Source organism: Bactrocera tryoni, unplaced genomic scaffold, assembly GCF_016617805.1.
Source record: "Bactrocera tryoni isolate S06 unplaced genomic scaffold, CSIRO_BtryS06_freeze2 scaffold_105, whole genome shotgun sequence".
In the NCBI taxonomy this organism is placed as follows: domain Eukaryota; kingdom Metazoa; phylum Arthropoda; class Insecta; order Diptera; family Tephritidae; genus Bactrocera; species Bactrocera tryoni.
In genome coordinates, this window is record NW_024395819.1 from 16,771 (window position 1) to 42,883 (window position 26,113).

General features: G+C 38.0%; 2 protein-coding genes across 2 annotated transcripts in view; one reads left to right on the forward strand and one right to left on the reverse strand.

The window, feature by feature from the left end:
• LOC120779417 (nucleoporin nup211-like) overlaps nt 1–25,744 on the forward strand; it is a 32,275-nt gene extending 6,531 nt beyond the window's left edge. The window contains exons 2-5 of the mRNA XM_040111617.1: nt 16,394–17,660; nt 17,733–17,979; nt 20,831–20,944; nt 25,376–25,744. Of these exons, the coding sequence (XP_039967551.1) occupies nt 16,870–17,660; nt 17,733–17,979; nt 20,831–20,944; nt 25,376–25,744 (1,521 nt within the window). The 5' untranslated portion in view covers nt 16,394–16,869. The remainder of the gene's footprint in view (nt 1–16,393; nt 17,661–17,732; nt 17,980–20,830; nt 20,945–25,375) is intronic.
• Nucleotides 18,130–20,084, reverse strand: LOC120779415. Its single transcript, XM_040111615.1, has 2 exons — nt 19,837–20,084; nt 18,130–19,717 (listed from the first exon to the last, which is right to left on the reverse strand). The coding sequence occupies exons 1-2, from the start codon at nt 20,082–20,084 to the stop codon at nt 18,130–18,132; spliced, it is 1,836 nt and encodes a 611-aa protein (XP_039967549.1).
• Nucleotides 25,745–26,113: the final 369 nt, after the last annotated feature.

Here is a 26,113-nt window from a genome sequence, read left to right on the forward strand (position 1 = left end):
AAAATCTTCTTTGTTTATGGAATCTTTGTATTTGTGTAGGGTATTATAGCTTCGATGCAAGTTAACGTTTTTTAGACTCAAACTAATCGAACCGATGTGTTCGTAGATATACATAAACATATGAACTACATATCATTACAATTATAATTTCCATTAACGGTTTGAAGGAGAGCTTCTGGTGAATGTGCTCTAAAAATCTTGCAGTTTACAACACGCGTACACACATACCGTATATATGGACATACATATACATGTATATGTATAATTATAATAAGTTTGTACAAGCCGCCTCCAAATACACAACAAATAAAATTTACATTTTCTATTCACAAATTTTACAAAGAGCAATTTTCAATAGGCACATAACAGTAAAATGTTTACGTACACATATTTAAATAATATATAAATGTATGTTAGCGAATAATTTCATGATTCACAGAAGACGCTGCTGTCTCTACACAGCCTCTTGAAGATCCGAACTTGTCGCCTCGTCACTTCGAAAGTGAATTTATTTGGCTGTGAGCAGCTGACAACATCTGAAGACAAAAAATTTAACTAAATGAAAGAATCATACAGCATTCGAAGATGATTAGAATAGATATTCGCTCATTTGTACATACATACATATGTATAATTGTGAATTCATTTGAACTCATCTCTCTAATGCCACTGCAAGCATATACAGAATCGCCTACATGTGTATGTAGCCGAAGTCACTGGCATAGCGCTATAAATTTTTATGGAGGCGCGAAAATTTGGGTCAACGATGCTTAAGTGCTCGCTAGTGGTTTTCTAACAATCTCCGAGATTCGGAGATTCGATTCTTAAAAGTCATTTGCTTTCCCTTCTGCACAGCGCATTGTCTATTTTTAAAACAAATATTTACGTGTTGAATTTGGTGTTGCGAGGCGTTAAATACTTGAGTTATGACTGTCAGTGTCAAGCAGCAAGTTCTGCATATATACAGATATACATACATATGTAGCATATGTACATATATAAATACAGGCGCACTCGTTCTCCCCAAGGAAGTCGTTCTGTCAAAAACGTAAGCGTCAAGCGGGAGTCTCTGTTTGAAAATCGTATTTTCGAAATATCCAAAAATGTAGCAGCGCTTGTTCTAGTTCCCCCCAAAGATTGTGATTTTACTATAAGCATGTGTTTATAGTTTTACTTTTGGCTACATGCATTAGCCGTCAACAGCCATAATAGCGATGGTAAATAATCGAAAATATGTTTGCCTTTCTCGCATAAAACTCATCCATGTTCTCAACCAAACCAATTAAATGCCAATTGTTTATGGCTTGTCGTAATTTTTGTAATTTTTCCAAAACACAAAAATTTTGCCCTTTGGCAACAACTAGCCAGTTGTCTGCTTAGGCTGTTGAAAAACGTTAATTAATGAGTTTCCAGCAAAAGATTTCGAAATCAGCCTTTTTGAAACACAACATTTCCTCGCAATGTACCATATTCTTGCACCTACAGCTACAAATCCCTTGTTATGTAAGTGAATTTACATTTTGTTTATTTATTTTTCCGCGCAGTTTGATTTGCTTTCCCCTCTGTATAGAAGTATTTTATGTTTAGATCTTTCGCATATATTTACTATTAACTTTGAAATGTTAAGTCTCTTGAGAACCTTGAAAAACTTCAAATACTGGCGTTAAAAGATATATATAAAGACTACAACACGAAAATTTACTTACGTAGGCAGGAATATTTATTTGTTTCTTTATCGGATTAATGAAGTTCTGTTTGTAAAAACTATGTACGCAGAAAGGCTAAACTTATAAATTTATACAATAAACAGAAAATTCATATTGTGAAACTTTCGACCTCAACTCGGCTGATTAGGTTGGCGTAATAGGTAATCTGGCTGGAAAAATATCAATTCATCACTAAAATAAACATATGTAATTCTCACTTGTAATTATGTAAATCGTGCTTAAAATAGACGAAATGTTGATTTAGTTGCACAAAAAAATGTCTACCATATCAAAAACAAAAATACATATTTAAATAATCGGTATAAGCCAAGGCTTCCTTCAAATACAAAAGTAGCCAGAAATTGTAAATAAACACACAAAATATTTAATTATTCATCAATATTTATTTTGTGGCCCATAAAGTTATCCCCAGCAGATGGAAAACACTTATGCTAACTATTTTTCTAGTCCTCGAAACACGTTTCACAAGCACTTTTTGGGATAACCTTTAGCTTTTGTTTTATCTCCTTGATTTTTTAGTGAATTTTGTTTTATCTCTTCAATCGACTCGAAATGGGTTCCTCGGAGCGGCAATATCAGTTTGGGAAACAAGCAAAAATCATACCTAGCCCAATTTAGTGAATAAGGTGGTTGATCGATAGTATTCATTGGGTTTTGTGCTTTAAATTCGATCACAATTATGGCTCGATGCGATTGTGCATTATCATAGTGTAAAACTCATGAATTGTTTTTCCACAATTTCGGCCGTTTTCGATGAATGTTCTCTCGCAAACACCTCAATACGGCCACATATAACTCCGTATTGACCAACTGTTCCGCTGGAACAAACTTATGGTGCACAAAACCACGAATATCGAAAAAAACAATTGATTTTTGAGCGGCTTTGGTGTGGTTTTTTGGTTTGGGCTAGTTTTTTTTTCCTCCATTCCGATGATTGTTGACTTGTTTGTAGGTCAAACTCATAAACCCATGTCTCATCGGCAATTATAATGATCTCCATGAATGTGGGATCGAAATTCGCACGATCAAGCATGTCCGAAAAAGACCAGTGTACGGCACTCTTATTGAAAAAAAATGCTTTTGGGGGACGAGTCGAGCAAGAACGCGTTTCACACCCAAAATATCCACCAAAATCATTCGAACGGACTCGCGAGAGATGTCGAGCTCTCTTGTCACCTCACTAACAGTTGCCTGATGATTTTCAAGGACTATATCTTTCACTTTTTTAATATTTTCATCAGTTGAAGAGGTCGAAGGTCGTCCAGAACGAAGCATGTCTTCAATGATCTCTTGACCGTCTTTGAAGGCTTTTTACCACTCGTAGCCTTGTGTTTTTGATAAAACTGAATCACCGAAAGTATTTTCGAACATTCGCAACGATTCCGCACATGAAATTTGAATAGAAATAAAAAAAGTTTAAAATTTGAATAATTCATTGTTCGATTATTTTATTCATTGTAAAAATCGCATCGCACTACTGAGATCTACCGACTTGAAACAGCAGCAGAATTTCGGCATTAATTTCGAAATTGTTGTCTTCGATCTCCGAGAGCGTTGCTGGTTAATTGGCGTAACCATGTTTGATTTAACATACCCTCAGATAAAATAATCTAGAGGCATTAAATCGTATGGTCTTGGCGGCCTTTTGACTGGACTATTTCATGAAATTGATGAGTCGGCAAACTTTTTACGCAATGTATCCATATTCAGACGTGAAACATGAGGCATCTGCTTCAAAATAAAGATCGTGCACGTTGATTTCATCGAATTCCGGTCGGTCAATATCATGTTATAACGCTCGCCCCCAACAATCCGCGCCAAACGTTCGATTTTTGGGGATACAATTGCGTTTTCTGAACCACACGAAAATTGTACTCATACCAATAACGAAGCCATAAATGAACTTCATTGATCCGGATTGGCCTCAACACTGGCCTAAACGGCAGCGGGAAGGTGACACACTGTCGTGGAGATTATAATCCATTTCGAATTTTATTGACAAGCCTTACAAAATACACCGACATTATTTAACACAAATCTGAAATCAAACAGAGCCACCACGAGGTATCAGAATCACATCATTCCTATTGGTAGGCACTGTAGATTAGCAGATTTCTTTAGCGATTAAATTGTTCTAATTTGTACTGAACAGATGTCCGGGTACATAATACTCCCTGAATACATATCTAGTGACTGGCCCAAACGTCTCGATCAACAACGGATTGGACAGGGAGAATCAAATTTTTACTATTTTGCCAATTGAATAATGTTTTTGGGACTCTAAGATACATACATATTTATTATATTATATTTACTCGCACATACCATATGTTAGAGACAGCGTACAAATCTGTGCAATTTCTTACTTCCATAGAAATTCGTTCAAAATTTTGTTGACTATGTTCCATTAAATTCGCTTAGATGTTCAATGAGCTTTCAGTGAAGATCAGGAATTTTAATGAAATCTTTTATATAAGTAAGATTATGTGCGATTTAATTTTATTTATTAAAGTACAGATAGCAAAAGTACGAGAGTTAAATAAATGCGAATATACATACATATAAGGCGATAAGCTAATCAATATGCAGTAAATGTACATACATATGTATATAATATAATAATGGATGAGCAAAATGCGCGTCTGGAGCAACTGAAAATAATCAAACTGATCTGGTTTATATTACTTTACCGACAGCAGATACTTAGTTCGCTGAACACTCAATTAGATGATTTATTTAGCTGTGACTATCGATGACTTATGGCTGATTCACATAGAACTATTGCTTCGCTTCGACTTTGACAGAAAAGTCCGTTGCATGCTTTTGTATGGATTACTACACATCGAAGCGAAGCCTGTTGGGCAACTCTCATCTTTTTCTGCTTTGTCAAGTAGCTGTCGCCATTTTTATAGGAGAGAACTAAAGCGTTCATTCTCACATACACTATGCTTTTTTCCATGAACTGTCACGCAAAGCGAAGAAATATTGGATGCGAATCAGGCGTTACTTTTGAGTATTTTTTTCTCTCTCTCAGCTCAGATGATGATGATTGCTCATAAGAGCAAGTATATTACCTATTTTTTTAATGCTAATATATTTTTCATAATATTATTTGTAAATTTATAAATGATCTGTGTGACTGCTGCAGCGGAAGCTACATTTGAAGGGAGGCGCATGGCATACTACAAGCACTTAAGATTTTATACCTTCATATGTACTTTAGTCGGTGTACCTAAGAGGCAATTTCGAGCTTGTCAGAACGAAGTAGAAAAGAAGTTCGTATATTATTATACCCTGCACAGTATATACATATTAAGCTGTCACGAAGTTTGTAATACCCACTGTTTGTTCGTCTGTATGTATATACGCGGCTAGTCGCTCGGTTATTGAGATATCGTTATGCAATTTTTCGCCAGCCGATATCGGACCATTATTGTACATGGCATCTATGTTCCTGATCCTGATCCTTGTATGGAATCGTTTTTATTTCACAAGATACCTTTACTTTACTCGGTAGAGTTTAGTGTCCAAGACGACGCTACAATCTCCAAACAAATTGTTGAGAACCGACCACTATAGCATATAGCTGCCATACGATCAAAATCTAATTTTGGTATGGATAAGTTTTTTTATTTGTCAAGGGTATTTTACATACTACTGTAAAGCCGTAGTTAACATGTTTTCATGTTTAATTGCAAAAGTACTCATCATATGAATGGGCGTTGGTATATTGATATGGCAGACTTCTTGTGAGTTATACACGCAAGGTCTGAGTCTCTTGCTTAATAGTATCTGCCTGTACTGGGATCTGTTTGTATTGCTAGAGAAGTATATGTACCTATGGTCAGAGAACGACATGCTGAATGTAGCCGCCAACCTTTGGAGCTCTGCCGTTGGCACCTCGCAATCGTGTGGCAGGATGCAAGAAGTAAAGAGTCATTCTTGGCACCCTTCATTGTCAGATCATCTGTGGAAAGACTCAAATCAACATCGAAAAATAGGTTTTTCTTCACCAATATCGCTAATCTTACCTTGTTAGTTAGTGTCGGGGTGTACGTTGTGTAGTTTTGTGACTTCAGGCTAGAGACCACGTTACCCGATGCAATTCATAGTTCCTTGACTAAAGCCACGTCGTAGCCGCCCTTCTTTAAATTGAGAAGAAGCTCGGCAGAGGCGATCTTACTTTTGTGGAGGTTCACTTGGGGTACCCTCAGCTCTTGCTTCTGAACCATCAGACCGCTGACTGGGTTCTTTCTCCATTTACTGTAGGACCAGTGAAGCAGCCATGATCACTTCTATGCCGGCATCATTTTGTACTTCACCCGTCTCCAACATGTCCGGAGGAACGGACTTCCTACGCCCCATTCCATCTTCCCAAACCTTGCATACAGATATCCTCTGCCGCCTTATTGATCTGGAGGTTTTTCCTCCATCTTCGTTGATAGATTTCGCCACGACTAACACCGTCCAGTCGCTAGCTGGCACGTCCGGATTCTGTCGTTGCAGTAGCCGCAGAACATGTTTCGAGTCCACCACGCGAAGAATGTTAACCTTCGCTTTGGGAACCGATGAGATGCTACTGCGGTCTCCCACCTCCAGTTTCGTTCTTACCCACATGTTTGGAAGCATTCTGGCCGCTTCCCTCAGCCATGCTAGCTTCAGGTAGTGGTTACATGGTTCTTTATTTTGGTTTCAACAAGACGGCGCAACTTCCTACACATTGCATCAATCAATGGATCTATTGAGAGAACACTTCGGTGAGCAGATAATTTGACGTTTTGGGCCGGACGATTGGCCACCAAGGTCGTGTGATATCACACCGTTTGACTTTTTCCTGTGGGCATATGTAAAGTCTAAAGTCTATGCGGACAATCCCGCTTCGATTCAGGCCTTGGAGCAAAACAGCTCACGTGTCATTCGCCAGTTACCAGTCGAAATGCTCGAGCGAGACATCGAAAATTGGACTCAACGGATGGACCATCTGAGATGTAGTCGCGCCCACATTTGGAAGAGGAGATCTTCAAAAAATAAGTACCAAAGAATGCTCTTTTGGATGATAATAAACATTTCGGATTAGATTTGAAGTTTATGTATTTTTTCTTTAAACCTGGACCTTCTTTGTTGGTCGATTCGACTAACGATCATTGGATCACCCATTATGTTGAAGTTTCTCTGCTTTTTCTTTAAAAAAGTAGGGAATGTCTGAATGGATCACCCTTATATACTACAAGTATATCGGTATTTATCTACTGTTTTAAAACCCAAATTGTGTGCAATTCAGCTTTGAAATTTTGTGTCACAGCCCAGTCATTTTTGTAGCCGGGCACGATTTATGAGCAGTAAATGCCGGTTAATGTGTTTCCATACATATTCAACAAAGTGTATCGCATGCGATAATTTTAGTATACTATACATATGTATGTGCTTTATAGTTCCATTCTGTGGAGAGCCGCGAGAGGAGTTCAAGGACGAAAACGAAAGAATTGGATGAGATCAGCCAGCGCAATTCCGAAAAAGGGTGCGCACCGGAGTGGACTACAAAAAGTGGAAAAGATAAATGTATAAGTAATTGCGAAAAGCACACACCTAGGCTTAAATATCTACACACAATTGTACATATACACATACATATGTATAATACATAGAAAAATGTGCAGTTGGGTGCTCGGACATAAAGATGTAGAAATTAAATGCAAAACTTTTCACTTTGGCTAATTTACTTCATATGCATACATATGTACATAAATAAATCTACATATGTACATGTATATGTATGTGTATTCAGTGAAAAGAAATGTGAATATGGTGCATATGTACTTATATGTAAATATGTATTAAATTCCTGCTCACACTTGAATATTAATTTAATTTAATTGAAAGGTCGAAATTATTTCGCTGCTTGAACATAAGCGCTCTCTTGTTGGCATTCTATTTTCGCTGATGCGTGGCTGCCCACGGATACATGCATGCTGTGTATGTATGTTTGCGACTATTTATGTGTGAAGATTATATTTTATTTATTTTCGAATTAAAAGCAAGATTTATGCATAAATAAATATTTACTGAAAAGTGCAAGTGCCGCACTGTTTACCTACACATACAAATTCAAACACATGCCTATGTACATATGTTGTTACATACAAGTACAATGTATAACTGCAAGTATCTGGAAAATGCGCAAAAACTTTTCTTGCCGACATTCAAGTGTCTCGGACGTTTTCTTTGTGTTTTTGTGTGTATCGCACGGAGTTCATTGCGGGTGGTTTGCCATCTGCACTCTCAATTGGTAAAGCTCAGACAAATATTGCCAAAATTTTTACAACAGCATCTACATAGACCCGATGTATGTATATAAAGTATATACATATATGTATTTATTACGTATTTGCTGTTTTTGTACGCAGATTTGTTGTTGCCTTTAGCGAAAAGCCGACAGATGAAATCATTTTAATTTGACGTTGGCCTTGGTATTTGCTGTTGATCTTGCAGAATATTTCATATCTCCCGAATATGTATGTATGTATAGAGCCTATGCGCAATCTAAAAACCTCACGTTGCCCTGTGAGTTAAAAAATGTATTTATTGATTTAATATACATATGTATATAAGTATATTAGCGGAGCAAATGGGTCTGGTAGTGAATGAGGGCAATACGAAATATCTCCTGTCATCAAACAAACAGTCGTCACACTCACGGCTTGGCTCGCACGTCACTGTTAACAACAATCTGATAGTGTTTAACGTGGGAACCTGCTGGCGACAGCTTAACTCCACGGTGCTCAAAAGCACAACGGATCAATACAATGCGTCGATCAGCGCCCTGAAAACTGGGTAACGATTTTCAGTACCAATCGGCAGTGTGGCATGGACACACTAACCACCTTGGTAGGGCTCGAGGCCTATCTAAAACCTCTGCCGTACTTTGGGTCCGGCACCCGGTTGCAATGCAACTCCACATTCGACTGACAAAGTCAGTTCTTCCCGCGATTTGGGTTTTAACTACAGCCACCACGAATCTCCACAAAGGGCCAAACCCAATGAGCAGACTGGAGCGAACTCCAGGGGCTACTGCTCTCCGTGGTACCAGGTTAAAGCCTTTGGTATTGACCTTGTAGCCGAAGCTACGACAAGTTGAGCTTCCATACAGCCCTGGACTGGTGGCCAGGATCTTAGTCGCCTCTTACGACAGGCATGCCTTACCGCGGGTATATTCGGTTTCCCCTCGAACCCGGAGGGGTCCCCCCGTACCCGCAGGAGGATGTCACTGTTAACAGTCATAGCTTCGAATTCATAGACAATTTTGTCCTTTTTGGAACCATTATTAACACCAACAACAATGTCAACCTCGAAATCCAACGCAGAATAACTATTGCCAACAGGTGATATTTCGGACTGAGTAGGCAATTGAGAAGTAAAGTACTCTCTCGACGAACAAAGACCAAATTCTATAATGACTCATTCCCGTTCTGCTAGATTATGTTTTGCGGAAGATTTATGGTCCTTTGCGCTTTGGCAACGTCGAATATTGCATTCGATGGAACGATAAGCTGTGCGAGTTATAAAATGTAGTATTATGGCCGAACCGAATCAGTCGGTTCAACGTCAATCATCATCTCAGTTGGGGCGAATTTAATTAGGGTGAGCCAAATTCTCGTGTGGTTCAGAAAACTCAATTCTATACCCAAAAATTGATTGTTTGATCCGGATAGTGGTATGCCGGCATGATGGTGTCTTATTTCTTTTGAAATGTGGTAAACTGTTGTTCCCTTCAATAGCGAGCAAGCGAGCAACAACACGTTGTTGACCGCCTTTTTCCCTGGAATTTGTTTAAATCGATCTTTATTTCCAACAGTATGGTGCGCTGCCTCATTTTTCACGTCTAAACAAGAAAAGATTTAGTGCAAAGTTTGGCGACTCGATAATTAAGTTTTACGGCAATCAATCAGCAACACTCGAGGAGCTCGAAGACAACATTATCGCTTTATAGCCGAAATTTCAACCGATATGCTGCATATAATCTTCGAAAATTGACGTAAACGGGTGAAGATACATGTGCGAATGGAGCCATGGTGGACCTTAATTTCAGATCATAAATGACATACAATTATCTGCATAACAAACAAAACAAAAATAATATAACCCATTTTGACCAAATTCGAGTGTTTAATTTCGTTTTAACATCAGGTTATTCTTGTTGGTAGACCCTTTACATCCCCACTAAAGATAGGTTCCTATGCACTAGGTCCTTCCACTGAATGCGTGGATACTCTTACTTTCATAGTCAACCTAAGGGCTTCGATATGACGGTGCTTTTTCCTGAAGTATCGTCTTGCATGCGAACGACATGGACTAAACAGTAGCATTCGTTGGATTTTATTTTCGTAGTTCGTGGTTTCATCTTCTTCGGTATACTATATCGCGCACCCGGAGAGTTTCAAAGACCTTATGGAGAGCCATATTTGTTCGTCGAGAGAGATATCTGTCGATATCTGGTGGCAAGAGTTATTCTGCGCTCGGTGTCCATGCTTAAATTGTTGCTAGTATTTGTGCTGGTTCTTCCCTTTTTTATTTGTTTGTTGTTACCAAGATGCGAGGAAGCTTTGTGAGTGATTTTTGGTAATTTTTTTATAACTACTAAGCAACGTAAGTGCAACTAATTTTCAAAGTATCTCCGAATAGTCTCTCGTATATAAATTTTATTACCGAGATATTTGACTCTAGTTGAGAGCAATTACAATTTTCAATTGGAATCAGGTATGGCCACTATGGATTAATCAGTCTTGCGGACCGGTTTGATGTATTTTTCGGATCATCGCTGAAACAAACTTCAGCAGTAGTGTGAGTAGGATTCGATATTGGCGTAGAGTTCTATTTTAACGCACATCACTGTATGTATGGACTTATGTAGATTTGTGCAAAAGAGAAATTACAAGAGCGTAAAGGGGACAAATTTCTATGTGACATGAAAATAGTTTAACTTTTCCGACATTAATTCACTGTTTTGCCGATTGTTTTTTGTGAAAAATATATTGTGCCATTTCCAAGTTCAACTAAAATGAATAATGACGCATAAATAAAACAAAAAAAAACAAAAAAGGAAAAATTTGAAATACTTGATCACTTTGCTCAGCTAAAATGCACCTGCACCCATTTAATTAGCTGTAGAGAGCATTTGCTCTACGAAGCTCCCTCATTAGCAGAGTATGAACTGCAGTATTTGCGTGGATGCACAGCTAAGCGTTACTCTTTTATAGGCGGTAGGAAATTTTCCGCAAACATTTTTTTGCTAAAAATGCTGTTTTTAGTGAATAATAATAATATTAAAATAAAAAATAAACTAAAAATTTCAGATTCTGGTTTCCGATATAACCAATAACCCATTCATAACCAATATATAACCAACATATAACCAATATACATATAACCCATTTATAACCAATACATAACCCATTTATAACCAATGCATAACCCATTTATAACTAATATATAACCAGTATATAACCAATAAATTACTATTTTATAACTAAAACTGAAATTTTGTTTCAATATGTTTGGTTTCTAATATATTATTTTTCGTTCACCTGTAAACTTTTGAAAAGTTATGTTACGTTATTTTGCATTTTAGGTGATGATATATTTATTTATTTATTAAAATGTGCAGTCATCTGGCTGTGCAGTGCAGTGCAGAATTTTATAAAGTAAATTTGTGAAAACACGAAAAAAGCAACAATAATCAATACCGAAGGCTTTCCTTCATGGCACTGTTGCATTGCGTGTCAAAGGGCGTGTAATGGCTTTGCTAATGCCATAGAGGCACATAAGACATACACCGTTATATACAGTTATATACAAATATTTACGGCCACGAAAGTGCAGATTCATGAAAGCTTGTTTCGCGCGGTCTCATGCCAGGTGAATGGGCTGAAAACGTTTACGTGTTTTGTGTATTCTTTGTGCGTTCTTCACGTACATGTTAAAGTTTTGTAACAACGCTCTTAATAGATTTAGTTTAAATAATTAGGCAAACGACAATTAGAATTAATTATACACATGTTTATAGTAGCGATTTGCTTGAGAAGGTTCGTTGAACCGTAAGGGGATTTCCGAAATCTTGCAAAATCTCTTAAGAACACATAGACTGTTGAAATTATAGCTTTCGTACTGCATTTACTGATTACTTTTTCTAATTATATTCCACAAATTATGCAATTAAAGCTATTGACAACACTAAGGAATATACCCTGAAAAGCAATTGCTAATTCTACTTGCGGTTTTGTACTAATTAAACGTTTTTGTCTCTAAGCTATACCTTTACTAGAGTTACTCCCATATTAACTCCTAATTACTGCTCCATAAATTACTATAAGACCATTTGAATGTAATTGGATATCTGCTTGCCATCTCTTTCATTAATGTGCTCTTATGACTGTCATAAATAATTTATTAATGAAGTCATTTATAGACGCCAAACGGTCTGTCACCGCTTCAGAGCAGTTAATAACAGTTCCATATTGTTGAACCCCGAGGGTAATAAAATTTACAACAACATTGTTTTAGCTACAATTACTACAATTCTATTTATATACACTTATACTACTAGACTAGATGTATGTATGCATGTATTTGTACAGCACCAAAGCGAAAATCAATAATGAAATTTTGCCCTTTGCCGCATTGTCGCAAAGGCAGACGTTGACTTGTTGATATGCAACCGAGGCGCCATCTAAACAGCGCTCAGAATAGAAAACTATGTGATCCGAAGTGTGCTGTGGTATGTTCAATGACATAATATTACCATACATATATGTACATATGCGCGTGTTTGGGTGCTGTTAAACAATTGAAGTGTGAAATGGTCTCGTACAAAGCCAAAGTACATACATAACCGCGAAGGAATTGTTAAGCAATAGTTGCAGTTGTCACAAGGGTTAAAGTGAATACCCACAAGAGCAGGTGTGGACTTTTTGCTTCGCTGCCCTAAACGGTGGCAAGTTATGCATGTGGGAATGTTGGAAATGGCCTTTGCCAATAAAATAAATGAATTGGTGCTTGAGAATCGACGATTAATAGTCAGAGATCTTACTGGCATCGTTGGAATTTTGGAAGATCAGTGAAAAACATTTTGAAATAACATTTTTGCCTAAGAAGAGTGAAAGCACGATTGGTTGGAAAAACCAAAAATGCTTTCCGACTATCAGAATGTCATGAAACTGGCTGTGAGTCTTGAATCTATGCTTACGACCTGGAAAATCGTCCGAATATCGTGGCAAAGGTGAGCCGATGCCGAAGAATCACGTCAAAGCAGGTCAAAAATCAACATTACGTTGACAGTGTTCTTCGATTATGGACGTGTGGTGCACTCCGAATTTCTTCCGACCGACCAAACTGCCAACAAGGAATACTATTTGTATTTAAGTGCTATGCGTCGTTTCGCAAAGATATTCGTAAGAAGAGCTGGGCCACTCTTCGTGAGTTTTTCGCTGAATTTTGACTTCTGGCTATTCAACAAACTCTAGCGACAACTCCGAGGAAACCGTTTTGAGTCAATTGAAGATATTAAACGTAAATCTCTACGCGCATTGAAGGCTATTCTGGGAATTGACTTTAACAACTGTTTCGAGGAATGGGAAAAGCATTGGACAAAGTATTGTGACCAAGGGGGATTACTGTGAGAAGGACGACATAAATTTTGAAGAATAAATTAAGAATTTTAAAATTATGAACAAAGTCTTACCACTTATTTTGCAGCTAACGTATATGCTGTAAAGGTCCAATCTGAGCCATTTTTTCGGAGATTGCCCATAACTTAAATAATGGTTTATGCCAAATTTCGTGTAGATATCTTGTCGAAAAAAAAGTTTTCTATACAAGAACTCCATTTTGATAGCTCGGTTTGTAATATAAAATCGGTGTTTTCGACAAATGAGGAGGTTCTTGAGGAGAAAATGGCGTGGCCAAAATTTCAGACAAAATCTCAAAGTTTCGGTTAGAGGTAAATTCCTGAATACCCACGCTAACCGTATGCAAACGATATTAAATGACTTAAACCGTTAGGTCGTATCGTGCGAACTAAACTTAAAAGCTAACAAGACAGAGTTTATATTGTTTACTGGGATATTCAGTACTCCAGAAGTCATACCGTCATTATTAAAAGGCTAGCAATCGTATATATGACAAGTTACCTTGGACTAATTTTAGACAGGAAATTTTCGTGGAAACCAAGCTTAGATGCTGGAGTGAAGAAAGCAACTACATCATTTTACACTTGCAAAAGGATGACCGATTATGACATACGGTATATTTGCATGGTGGCCAATAATGGAAAAGAAATACGCGGTACAGCATATGGAAAGCATACAAAGAGCATATACTATAGGCGTCAGTGGAGCTCTTAGAACAACGCCTAGTCAGGAACTAAGCGTTATTTTTCACTTACTGCGAACAGATTTGTTCTGTAAGCAACTGGCATCGAAGGCAGCTTTAAGGTTGAGGGAATTCGCACAAATAATCGCCAGCAATAAGAGGCATTCTATGATACTTAGTAAGTTTCCGTTTCTACCCGCTACCACAGATTTTTGAAATCTTATAGAACTGAAACTAAAATCGATCTCTAATATTGCCTTCCCGTCCAGAGAAGAGAAAAAGGAAAGAGGTGAGGTGGACAGTGACGCAGGGATTAGCATCTATATGGATGGGTCCAAAGTAGACAATCGAGTGGCAGGTGGGGTCTTTTGAGCGAAATTATATACCAAAATCGCTTTTCCTTTACCAGACCATTGTAGTGTCGCCCAAGCGGATATCACACCAATCAAAGCAAGTCGAGTTGTTCTAACAAGGAATACATATACATATTTATATATGGATAGCCAACCGGCGCACATAAAAGCATTTGGCCTCAAAAAACGGACCGGAACCTAAACCGGAAATTATTTAAAGTGATTTTATGAATGAAATTGAATAAAAATGCATGATTGAATATAATAAAGCAATATATATTAAAATAAAACGAGTAAGGAAGAGCTAATTTCAGGTGGAACCGAACATTTTATGTTGAATATATTTGAGTAGGGGGTAGTGACGAACAGATTTTATCTATGTTTGCTCATCCCACATACTACTAATATGCCATATACTCAAAAAAATAGTCCCTCGATTTCGTTTAGGTACTTTAAGGGAATTATTACCGCAAAATTTTATTCCGTTATATTAATTAATTCTTTATTTGTGTACTGGAAAGTGATAGAATCAAATGGGAATTTTAAATTATGTTTTAAGGGAAGCAGGCGTGGTTGTAGTCCTATTTCGCTCACAGAGTGACATTGGAATACGAAAAGAATGTTACGTTTCAAATTTTGTTGAAATGGGTAAGTCGGGTGCTGAGTTATGTGTCCGTATAGAATAATTAAGCAGGATTTCAGTATTTAATTAAAAAAAAAATAAAGCAGTACTCATTTAACTGCTAATTCAACGCGCTTTTTTTAAAGGGGGAAAAGACGGGGAAATTGTTTAAGCTTATATGTTAAGTAGAAACCCTGTAGTTTAGTAAAAAAAATAATTTATAGCTCGACCTCCCCCGAAACTATAACAAAAACACTAATTTCTAAAAAATTGAAATTTTTTTTTTAGTTTTTCCAAAAAAAAAAACAAAATAATACATTAACTATATTAATCTTTATATTATTAATATTAAATACATATCATCTTGTCCAGAGTCCCTAAAAAATATTTTCCAGAATTCACTTCACGCAACACAAAAAACGTACTGAACGAAGTCTGGTTTCCCACTACTTGTGTGGCAATATAGCGGACTGAAGGTCGTTCATTGAATCGGTTAATTGTAGTACGGTTACTTAGGTACTAAAAATCAATTTTGAGTAGCATCGTTAAATTTTGTAATTCTAACTTTTGTCCGGTTTTTGAAAGAAAATGTTCCTATGTGCGGCGTTGAAACCACTGACGTCTCCTAAAGTTTTGTCAAAGTTCGTGAAAGGATGCCTTGATTTGTTAGTGGTTTTCATATCCTAGCTTACGATAAAACTGTAATGGGTTCCAGAATATAGTGATAACGCTGGCAAATGTGAAGCAGATGAACTAGCTAGATCAGTAAGATTAGATTAGACGGCATTGGATTAGATTATTACATGAGGATTGCATCGAGACCTTAAGTCTATTGTGCCTTTTATGCACAATTTAGCTGATTCTCGGTGGATTCAATCCTTGACTAGCGCAACAAGCCGGCAAACGTATCAAAAAATGGAGTATAATGATTTTTCCAAAATACTAGTGTATGAACAAGTATATATGTTTTTTCAAATGTTAATAATTTATTTATTTATACTTAACTTTTGAACATTTTCCATTTTCACAGAGCAAAGTGTGTGCTCTAAGCACCACAAGACCCATCTTTGTTATGTAGCCACTAATAATTAAACTGATCGCAAAGCCAAAGAATGATCACTTGATATCGTTGCATATTTTTAGGCGACTTAAAAATGAATATGAGGCAAAATGCTTATCAATTAACCCGAAAACCGGAAAACGTGAAAGTAACACACAAAATGATATTTTCAATAATTATGTAAACATATAAACAGTTAATTTTATTGATTTAAACAACAAATACACACATATTCACTGGTCTTAATACAATTTTTTCTTATTTGCAGATAAAACGAGTTTAAGGAATCCTAAGAAGTGCCATTTAGAATTGTATAAGGATATTTGAAATATATCGTAGAACTGAGACCAAAGAAAACATACAGCGTTTACACAAACGGATAGACAAAGAGGAAACGGAGCGAGCTGCTTAGCTGAAAATTCTTTTTTATATTAAAGAGGAAAATAAAACAGACTGTAACTCTAAGCACCCAACTGTAAAGCATTTGATTAATATTTATATACTTATTATTGAAATATCTAACTCGATTGGTGGTTAGAAACGCTTACACGCGCACTCACCTACTGCAGAGTGAAACATATGGTATATATTTAAGCACTTGACGTTTGATCGCTTGAACAGAAGCAGCAGTGATTTGAATCAAAAATTCAAAAGAAGAATCATTGAGAACCTTTCGAATGGTCGGACTTACCACAATCTTAGAATTTAATAGATTTAATTATATACAAAAGTAGTTACGAAATTATGGCAGATAAATATAGCAAAACGACCTCTAGCAGCGTGTTAGTTGAAAAGAACGACAGAAAAAAGGCTACAAATGCGCAAGCGACACGCCAGTTGCCCGGCGATGGCGCTTGTAGTAGCGCGCATCCTAAAAATGTGCAAATCCTAACGAAGTTGGCCAGCACACTGAGCGAAAGCTACCAGCTGGTCAAGCAACGACAAGATAAATACAAAGAACTGAGCTCCAAAATGGGCGGTGCGGACGCACCACAGCTCATAAGCTATACACAAGATGGTGACGATGGCAGCGCCGGCGAGTGGCAGGAAGTGAAGAATAAACTGAAGCGTAAGAAGAAGTTATCCACTTCATTGACGTCCGTCAGCGACTCGGTAAATCAAGAGAAGCGCACACGCATCGAGGGAATTCAGCTGAATTGCCGCGGCAAGCTGCACATCACCGAACTGCCGACGCCAGTGCCACAATCAGCCACACGCACTTATGTTAGTGCTGGTGTGGCACAACGCGCCGAACGCTGGGGCGGTGCGAAGCCATCGCCTTCCCCCACAAACACGAACAGTGCGACACATAAACAGATGAATGCGAACAGCGCCGTGACGGCGCAGGCGACGAGCACGAACACTGCTGCAGGAGTCGCAGGCACAACAGTGCCACCACCGCGTCTCAAGCGGAAACTGCAGGAAAATGTACAGACGATACAAAAGCTGAATGCGCTTACCGAGCAGCTGAGGCTGGAGATCAACGAGCTGAAGTCGAGCTTGACAACTGAGCGCGGCGCTGTTCGTGTGTTGCGGTAAGTACCATACATTTTGTTTGTGGATTGCGTTTTTTGTTAACTATTTGCTTGATATTTCGTTAATTGTAGTGCACAAAATGAAGCAGAGACAAGAAAATGGCGAAATGAAGTGAAGAGACTACAAAATTCTCTCGAAAATTTGAAAAAGAACACCACTTTGCCGCTGATCGGCGCCAAAAAGGCGACAGATGCAGCCAATGAAAACTTAACAAATGCTTCCGTAGCTGGCATCACAACCAACTATGAAGTACAAAGACTGACAAATGAAGTTAACGCGCTGAAAGAAGCGAATAGAGCCTTAGAAGAGAAGAAAATGGTGAGTAAAATGCCAAGCTTGCATGGCTGCGCCAATTAACTGCATGAAATGTGGAACGTTCTTATATTTGTTTTTGTCTTTTCTGATTGATTTCGAAAATTCGTAAAAATGCTTCGAAGTCTTTGCATATTTGTGCTGCCAGGCATTCTTCTAATATAAATTTCTAAGAATCCGCTTAAAGTTTGGTTGTTCCAACATTTCCCACACAAATGCAATTGATGCTATTGTGAGCCCAACCCATAATATACCGAAAGCTGCCTGAAAATGTCCCAATTTAAGCACAACTGGATCGTCATCATTCCGTACATCGCGTATACTTTTCTTTCCCGACTCTATAAAGGCCGCATTCATGAGGCTTTCCCAGTGCTCAGCGTAACCGAACTCGTGCGAGCTGCGTATTAGTTTGTTGATGAAACCCAAATAAGGCGACCCATATGGCACGATGTAGACGGCGTGAAACGGTACCAAGCAAGCGGACATCACGTGGAATAACGGTCTGCCGCGAGAATAGTGAATGCGCGCATTCGCATAGAATGCAGCAAAGTGATACTTTTGAACATAGGCGCACGAGAGGTTATTCCTCTTTATGCCAGTCACAAGTTCCTTGTCCGGCACAACAACCACTTTACGCTTGATAATGGCTTCGTTTGGCTCACTGTCATTCAGAAAATTATCCAAATGTTTCGTATATCTGCTATATGCTAGCAAATTATATGGTGACTCAGCCAAATCCTTCAAGGTATTCACATCATCGAGATATGTGCGAAAAACCAGGCTGCTTGTCAGATTGCCTTTAAAGGTATTGCAAATTAGCATACCGTAGAACAGCCAGAAGAATAGGAAAATGCGCAGCGAAGTGCGTGTAGGTATACGTGTTAATGGCATTGTCAAGGTGATGGCATATAGTTGCAGTAGATCGAATTCGGATTGGTTCAGGCGGAGGTGTACCAAATTACAAAAGATATAAGCGAGTGGTATCGACAGCAAAATCGTCAGCCAAACGGGAATAGTGAACGAACGAAACAGATTCCAGAATGTCGTCGCTATTTTCGCCTTCGGCACCAAAGCGCATAAACTATCCCGACTGTGAACGATCGTATATTCGGCTTGTTGTGAGAAGCTTGGCGCTGCCAGAAAACGTACATTAAACGCCACATCATCTAACTCCTTTGTGATTTCTTGGAAACAAATATCTGCTTTTAATGTGAAGTTACCGAACCTACTAACTCGGCGTATGACACGCGTAGCGTTCAACCGTTGCGCAACGAACTGCGACATCAGCGCATCACTTCCAATAACATTTTGGTCATCGCGTTCATCTTCGAAAATCGCACGCACCTCATCGTGATACAGGCACACGTGTAAAGGTCTGCCGCCCATATCTGGCAATTTCGTAGGAAAAAGTTGCTCCTTGCTCGGCAATCTCTCATTATACAGTTGTATATGTATGAGAAATTCATCGGCGAACGGATTGTATCTGTAGATTTGCAGTACACTATCTCTTCTGAACATGATCACAATGTTGAGAAACCAAATTTTCCAAAAGATCGCGAAGGTGCGACGCAACCAACTCTCTGTCACTGTATCCGAATTCATAATGAGCATGATGACATGAGAGAGGTGTTTGGCTGCGGATTTTTTGCGTAGAATGCCAAGGTCGACGCGTTGTGAGGCGTCATGTAAGATCATTACCAGATACAGTAGTATGCCATCGTTTTTGATAAGCTCCAGCGGTGCGGTTTTAACATGATTTCTACCGAAAACGAAATAAAAAAAAAAGAAAAATTATTAAATAAATAATAAACCCCTGAGTTTGGCCACTGAGATCAACATTTTTATTTTAGTACACACCTTAATGTAATGTATGAAGTACCGCAATCACTTAAATACCGTAATATATCACCCGAATAACCGGAAGAGGTACCGTTTTCGAAATATACATAGACGACTTTCGTATGAAAACTACATAAAATCTTGCTCGTACTCTCAATCAGCGCAATATTGGTGCTGCTATTCGCTGGTACAAAGCTGCCCAACCATGTCGTCGCGCCAAGCCTCCAAAGCGCAGCGATGCCGAAGATACAGTACAAAGGCGAAAGTGTCATCGCGCCTGGACTAGCGGAAATATGCGAAACAACTGTTGGCACTCAGTTGGTGGTCAATTCTTTTTATAGATGAATGGCAGACAGCTGGCCAATAGTAGATTATGGAATGGAATATTTTTCACAAATACAAAAGCATAAAAATATATGCGAGCGCCGTATGCATTTGGCGTATTGGAATTGACCAAAGCTAATGCCATGATTAATTTCATTAATGTAATCCATTTATTGTGCATTTGACAGTTGACGGTGCTATTATTTATTTTAGTGCCGGTGTTGCAACAATGGCAGGCGTTTAGAACAAACATTCGTTAAGGTGTCCTCGCATGGCAAATAGTGTGGCATGCAACAGTGCGTTACTTAACATTAATTAGGGGGTGGCATAAAGTAGATCGTGCAATCCGATTTTTAACATCCACAGCAACATATGTATGTATGTATATAGCTACCCTGTTGGTGTTTGTGTGTTTATCTGCGTATAATAATTATACAAATTTTTCGAAATTCTATTTTTACTCTGCAATTTATGCCCGCTATAAATTATAATTAACCTGCATGAATTATAATTAAACGCTGCTCCGTTTTTTTAAACCATTCCGTTCGTGTGATCTATTATCTGCATTTAGCGCTTCTGTGCCAACTAACATTTGTCCGTCACCACTCGGTGTTGTTGTTTTTGCGCTTGAATGTCCATATTTGACATGTCACAAGGCAGTTTTTGACACTTTGCACATCGCTGTTAATTACAGATCAATGGCGATGCTGATAGACGTAAAGCAGCTGATATGCGCACATTGAGAGATACCTACGAAATCCGATTGACTCAATTAACAAAATCTGCCAAAACTGAAATATCACGTCTGGTAAGTCAAAATAAAGAGGCACGTTTAAGGATTTCAATTCGGGACACCCTATGTATGTATGTGTACTAGTAAATTTAAGCACACAAAGGTACAACTTCCCAGCCACTGCTTTCCAGTTAGAAAAATATTACCTAGTGATTAGTCGAAAATTTCGGTTATAGCCGAGTTCAAAACAGCGCGTCAGTCATTTCTAAGTGCAGCCAGGTCCATCTCCATCAAATCTCTCCAACGGAGTGTAGGTTTTCCTCTTTCCCTGCTACCACCGGCGGGTACTGCGTCGAATACTTTCAGAGCCGGAGCGTTTTTATCCATTCGGACGACATCACCTAGCCAGCGTAGACGCTGTCTCTTAAATTGCTGAACTATGTCAATAGTGTCGCATATCTCATACAGCTTATCCGTTCATCGAATGCGATATTCGCCGTTGCCGATGCGCAAAGGACTATAAATATTTCGCAGAACCTTTCTCTCGAAAACTCGTAACGTCGACTCATCAGAAGTAGTTAACGTCTATGCCTCTGCAGAACGGCATGACTTATAAAATTTGGTTTTTGTTCGTCGTGAGAGGAATTTACTTCCCAATAGCCTACTCAGTCCGAAGTAGCACCGGTTGGCAAGAGTTATTCTGCGTTGAATATCGAGGCTGGCGTTGATATTGGTGTTAAGACGAAATTATCTACGACTTCGAAGTTATAACAGTGACGTGGGAGCCAACTCGCGAATGTGACGACTGTTTGTTGTGATGAAAGAACTAACGGCGCGATTGTTGAGGCCAGTGATATCAATATCATCGGCGTAAGCCAGCAGCTGTACAGTCTTATGAAAGAATGTGCCTTCTCGAATAAGCTCTGTAGCTCGAATTATTTCCTACAGCATTAGATTAAAGAAGTCGCATGGTAGGGAGTCGCCTTGTTTGAAATTTCCTTTGGTATCGAACGGTTCAGAGCGGTCCTTCTCGATACTGACGGAGCTTTTGGTATTAGTTTTGCGGGAATACCATATGCACACATTGCGGCATAAAGGCAACTTCTTTTGGTCCTGTCAAAAGCAGCTGGTGTGTGTCGATCTTCTTTCCACGGGTCTTTTCCGAAACTTAGCACATGATGAATATCTCGTCAGTTGTAGATTTTCCAGACTTAAAGCCACAGTGATAAAGTCCAATCAATTTGTTGACGGTGGTTTTTAATCTTTCACACAATACGCTCGATAGAACCTTATACGCGATGTTGAGGAGATTTATCCCACGGTAGTTGGTGCAGATTGTGGGGTTTCCCTATTTGTGGATTGGGCAGAGCACACTTAAATTCCAATCTTCGGGCATTCTTTTTTCCGACCACTTTTTACAAAGAAGCTGATGCATGCTTCTTATTAGTTGTCCGCCGCCGTATTTGAATAGCTCGGCCATTAATCCAACGAGCCGCGCGGCTTTGTTGCTCTTCAGACGGGTAATGGGTATTCGAACTTCACTCGGTTTTTGGAGCTCATAATATAGCAAGCACTTATAATCTCACCAAAGCTTGGCGTCAGGGATACTCGGGTTTGCCGTTGATTTAACTGGTTGACCAGGTTTCACATTTGATTTGTTGTATTTAGGTTTGTCGTAATTGATCCATTTTTTATCACCAGTCAGAATCCGATGCACTACGGCGATAACTGCTTTTTGCAGCGTTCAAGCAATATTTCTGACTTTCAATCGTCTTTCAACTCATATGACACCAATTTCTTTGGCTTCTTTTAAAAGTTTTGAAATGGCTGCTTGAGTGATTCCAAAAGATTCTGCAAGCTCTACTTGTGTTGTGTCTTTATCGAGTAATGCATTCAGTTCCTCATCTTCCTCAATTTTTTTCCGCATAGGACGTTCTTCGTTTTCCAAGCCAGAACCACCAATTTTAATAAGCAAACCACTTTTGGCACATTCGCTTGGCTAGAGTATGATCACCATAAACTTCAATCAAAATTCGATGGCTTTCGACTGAGGTTCCTTTTAAGATAATGAAGAAGAACTTCTTGCAAAATAAATTTTAGCCACAAAGCTCGACATATTTGAGTAAAAATTTGTTTTTTTTTTTGTTATTTACACTTTAAATGAATTACACCTAGTATGCTGAAAAAGACGCATAAGCACAGTAACTTTCCAACGCATCTTTAGAATATTGGAACAATGCAATAATAATCAAGTTTAAGGCATATCTTGACAAAACACACAAATAAACATAGTTATTAAACAAATAGTTTCCAAATAGAGAATGCATTTTCCAATTTTTTCACCAGACGTAGATATGCCTCATACTGCCTTATTTCTGACTATTTTGGGTAGCACGAAAAGCTGAATGATTACCAATAATTTAAGAAGTTTTTTTTTTAATTTTCTGCTTATCAATATAAAACACGAATAATCTTCCTACGACAATGTCACTCACGAATTTATTGATAAATAGTAATGGAGTGTGTAAATTCTCTGTCCACCAGTGAGTCATATAACCAATGAGCACGTGACGCGTGGTGAAGAGAATTGTGAAAGAATCCAAAACAAAATAAGATAGAACGTTCGGCTGCACCGAAGCTAAAATATCAGTGACCGCCGCATTTTTTATAGCAAAAGGTTATACAAAATTTTTTAGCTATATGATGCCTCATCTGAATAATTTGTTCGAAAATTGTGCCATTGCCTGGGGAATAATCTATTATCGATGATTTGTCAAATAAAAAAGTTTTGATCCTTCAGTTTGCATGATAGCTATATGTTTAAGTGATCCGATATCAGCGGTTCCGTCAAATGAGCAGTTTTTTGGGTAGAAAAAGACGTGTGCAAAATTTCAGATCGATATCTCAAAAACGTGTGTATATACAGACGTATAGATGGACAGGCAAGCGACATGGGTAAATCGGCTCAGCTCGTCACGCTGATCATTTATATTATTGCCGTTCCTTTCTGGGTGTTGCTAACTTCATGGCATGACTTTATATGCTCTTTGCAGGATATAAAAAGTCATGAAGTAAATAATGTTGCATGCAACAAACAAATGACTCTACGGCACTTCTCTTTTGCTTAATTCTTAAGCGTGTTGCAACAAATATTTCTCAATATTGTTGGGAGGAATACAAACGAGTTGCTGCAGGCGTTTTTTGTGAATTGAAGTGTTGAATAGCGAGTTGTTGCAATTTACTGCCGGAAATGAGAGTAAATAGTTCCAGAACATTGACTCAGTTTTACTAAAGACTTAAGGTTTTTGATTACTCTACACAACAAAAGTAAAGGAAAAATTTGTGACTAATTTGCTAGGAGGTCTGTGCAGTACATATTTGAGATATTATGATTACGAATTTGAGTTCAAAATTTTCAACCACTTACAGTTATATTATAGAATCCAACACTTCTTGACTGCAACACAAAAATCGTACGTGATAGGACATTTTTACTATAATTTTCGGTTTTAGCAACCCAAAGCAAGAAACAGCCTCTAACATCACAGTCATTACTGTTAGCTAGTGCTATATATAAAAACAATATTTTTTCATTGAAAAGTACAAGTGTCTGCAATCAATTTTAAAAACTAATATCGATTACTGTCCGTCTGCTAAAACTTGCCAGTAAATTCATACTCATTTGCAGACTCAAAGGATTTCAGTTCATTTCTTTGTAAGTTTGTGTGTACATTATGCGCCTTCATTCAGACTACCGTCAATTTGATTTATGGCAACGTTTAAGACAAGTGTTAGCCGCAAGCGAAATTTAAATAACACGAAACGTAAGCGCGATCGTTTCATTTTCGAAAGACTGTGTTCACACGAGGATTCTTTTGCCGCTCATTATATGCAAATTCTATGTTGGAGTCGCTCGTGTGCACGCGATGAGTTTGAAACTTGAGGTTGACCATCTTTTGCATTCTCAAATTCTTGAATTTTACAAAAAAAAAATATTGTTATTAGATAATTCATGTCTTTATTCTCCTTTTTCTGAAACATGGAAAGCGTGGCATTTAAGCACGAGCGACGCGATTTCTTCGTCTTCTCTCGTCGTCCTCGTCTACCAAAAAGCAAGTTTTGGGCGATAAAAGAGTCTCCGTGTGAACATAGTCCAATAACGCGGCTGACCTTGGGTGTTGGCAGCGAGTCTTACATGCTTCAGCTGATTGCCTGCCTGCCTTCGTTTTATGCGTGTGATGCTCGTCCTTTCTTAGTTGTCCGGATTTTCAGTATATGATATACAATAGTTATAAAAAAGAGGAGGATAAGTACTTTGCTACCAAGAATTTTCCCACGACTTCCGTTTCGTCATTTAGGTCATGCAATTGCCATTTGCTGTGGAGCTCAGTCCGTTCCAGAAAATAATAAACTTATAAACAAAAAAGTTTTATTCGATAAATTTACTTGAAATTGTTATATTTTCTAAGATATTTTAATATTTTCTTTGTGTTTAAACTCTTTCAGCTGGAGGAAATAAAAACCAAAGAACGTAATATTGGGCAACTTAAGAAAGAAATTCAAACGCTTCAGACGCGGCCGCAGAGCCAGTCTGAAGTAAAAAGCAGAAATGCAACGACCAATTCACAAACGACAAATAAAACGACGAAACCAAAGAAAAATAACAATAACAATAAAATAAAAAATAAATCAACAAAAAATAGCGTAAACGAAACCAATGCTTCCGCTTCCGCTTTGTCGAAAAAATCGGAGGACAGCAAGGATATAGCCACAGGAGAGGCTCAACATCCAAATGAGGTGAGTACAAAATACATTTTCTATTTTTTAGTATTTGAATTTGATTTTCCACAAGCGTGTCATGGACAGTTATATTAACATAGCATTATATGCGGTGATATAACTTTGACTTCTCATAGTAAACCAAGAGATTTACGATAAACACCGGTTGACTGATTAATTAAAAATGAAATTATAATTTCAAAATATATATTGACCACTCATATGTAGATTCTGTTTACTATAAAAATTGTGAAACGGTGAAAGCTATGGTATATTGTTCAGTAAACAAAGAAAGAAGTGGAGAGTTTAATAAATGACAAATCTCATGCTAATCAAATTGAATGAACCTTTTTAGTTTTTTTTCAACCAGATTGTGTTTAGAATTTTTATGTGTCAACTGGTGAAACCGAAGCAAATCGAATCATAATCACTTTAATTTACATAATTATTTGCATTTCTGCGATA

Excerpts from the sequence above, each read along its gene's own strand:
- LOC120779415 (XM_040111615.1), bottom strand. The coding sequence starts at position 20,084 with ATGACACTTTCGCCTTTGTACTGTATCTTCGGCATCGCTGCGCTTTGG. Across the intron at positions 19,718-19,836 it reads TGCGGTACTTCATACATTAC|CGCACCGCTGGAGCTTATCA; the intron begins ATTAAGGTGTGT and ends TCATGTTAAAAC.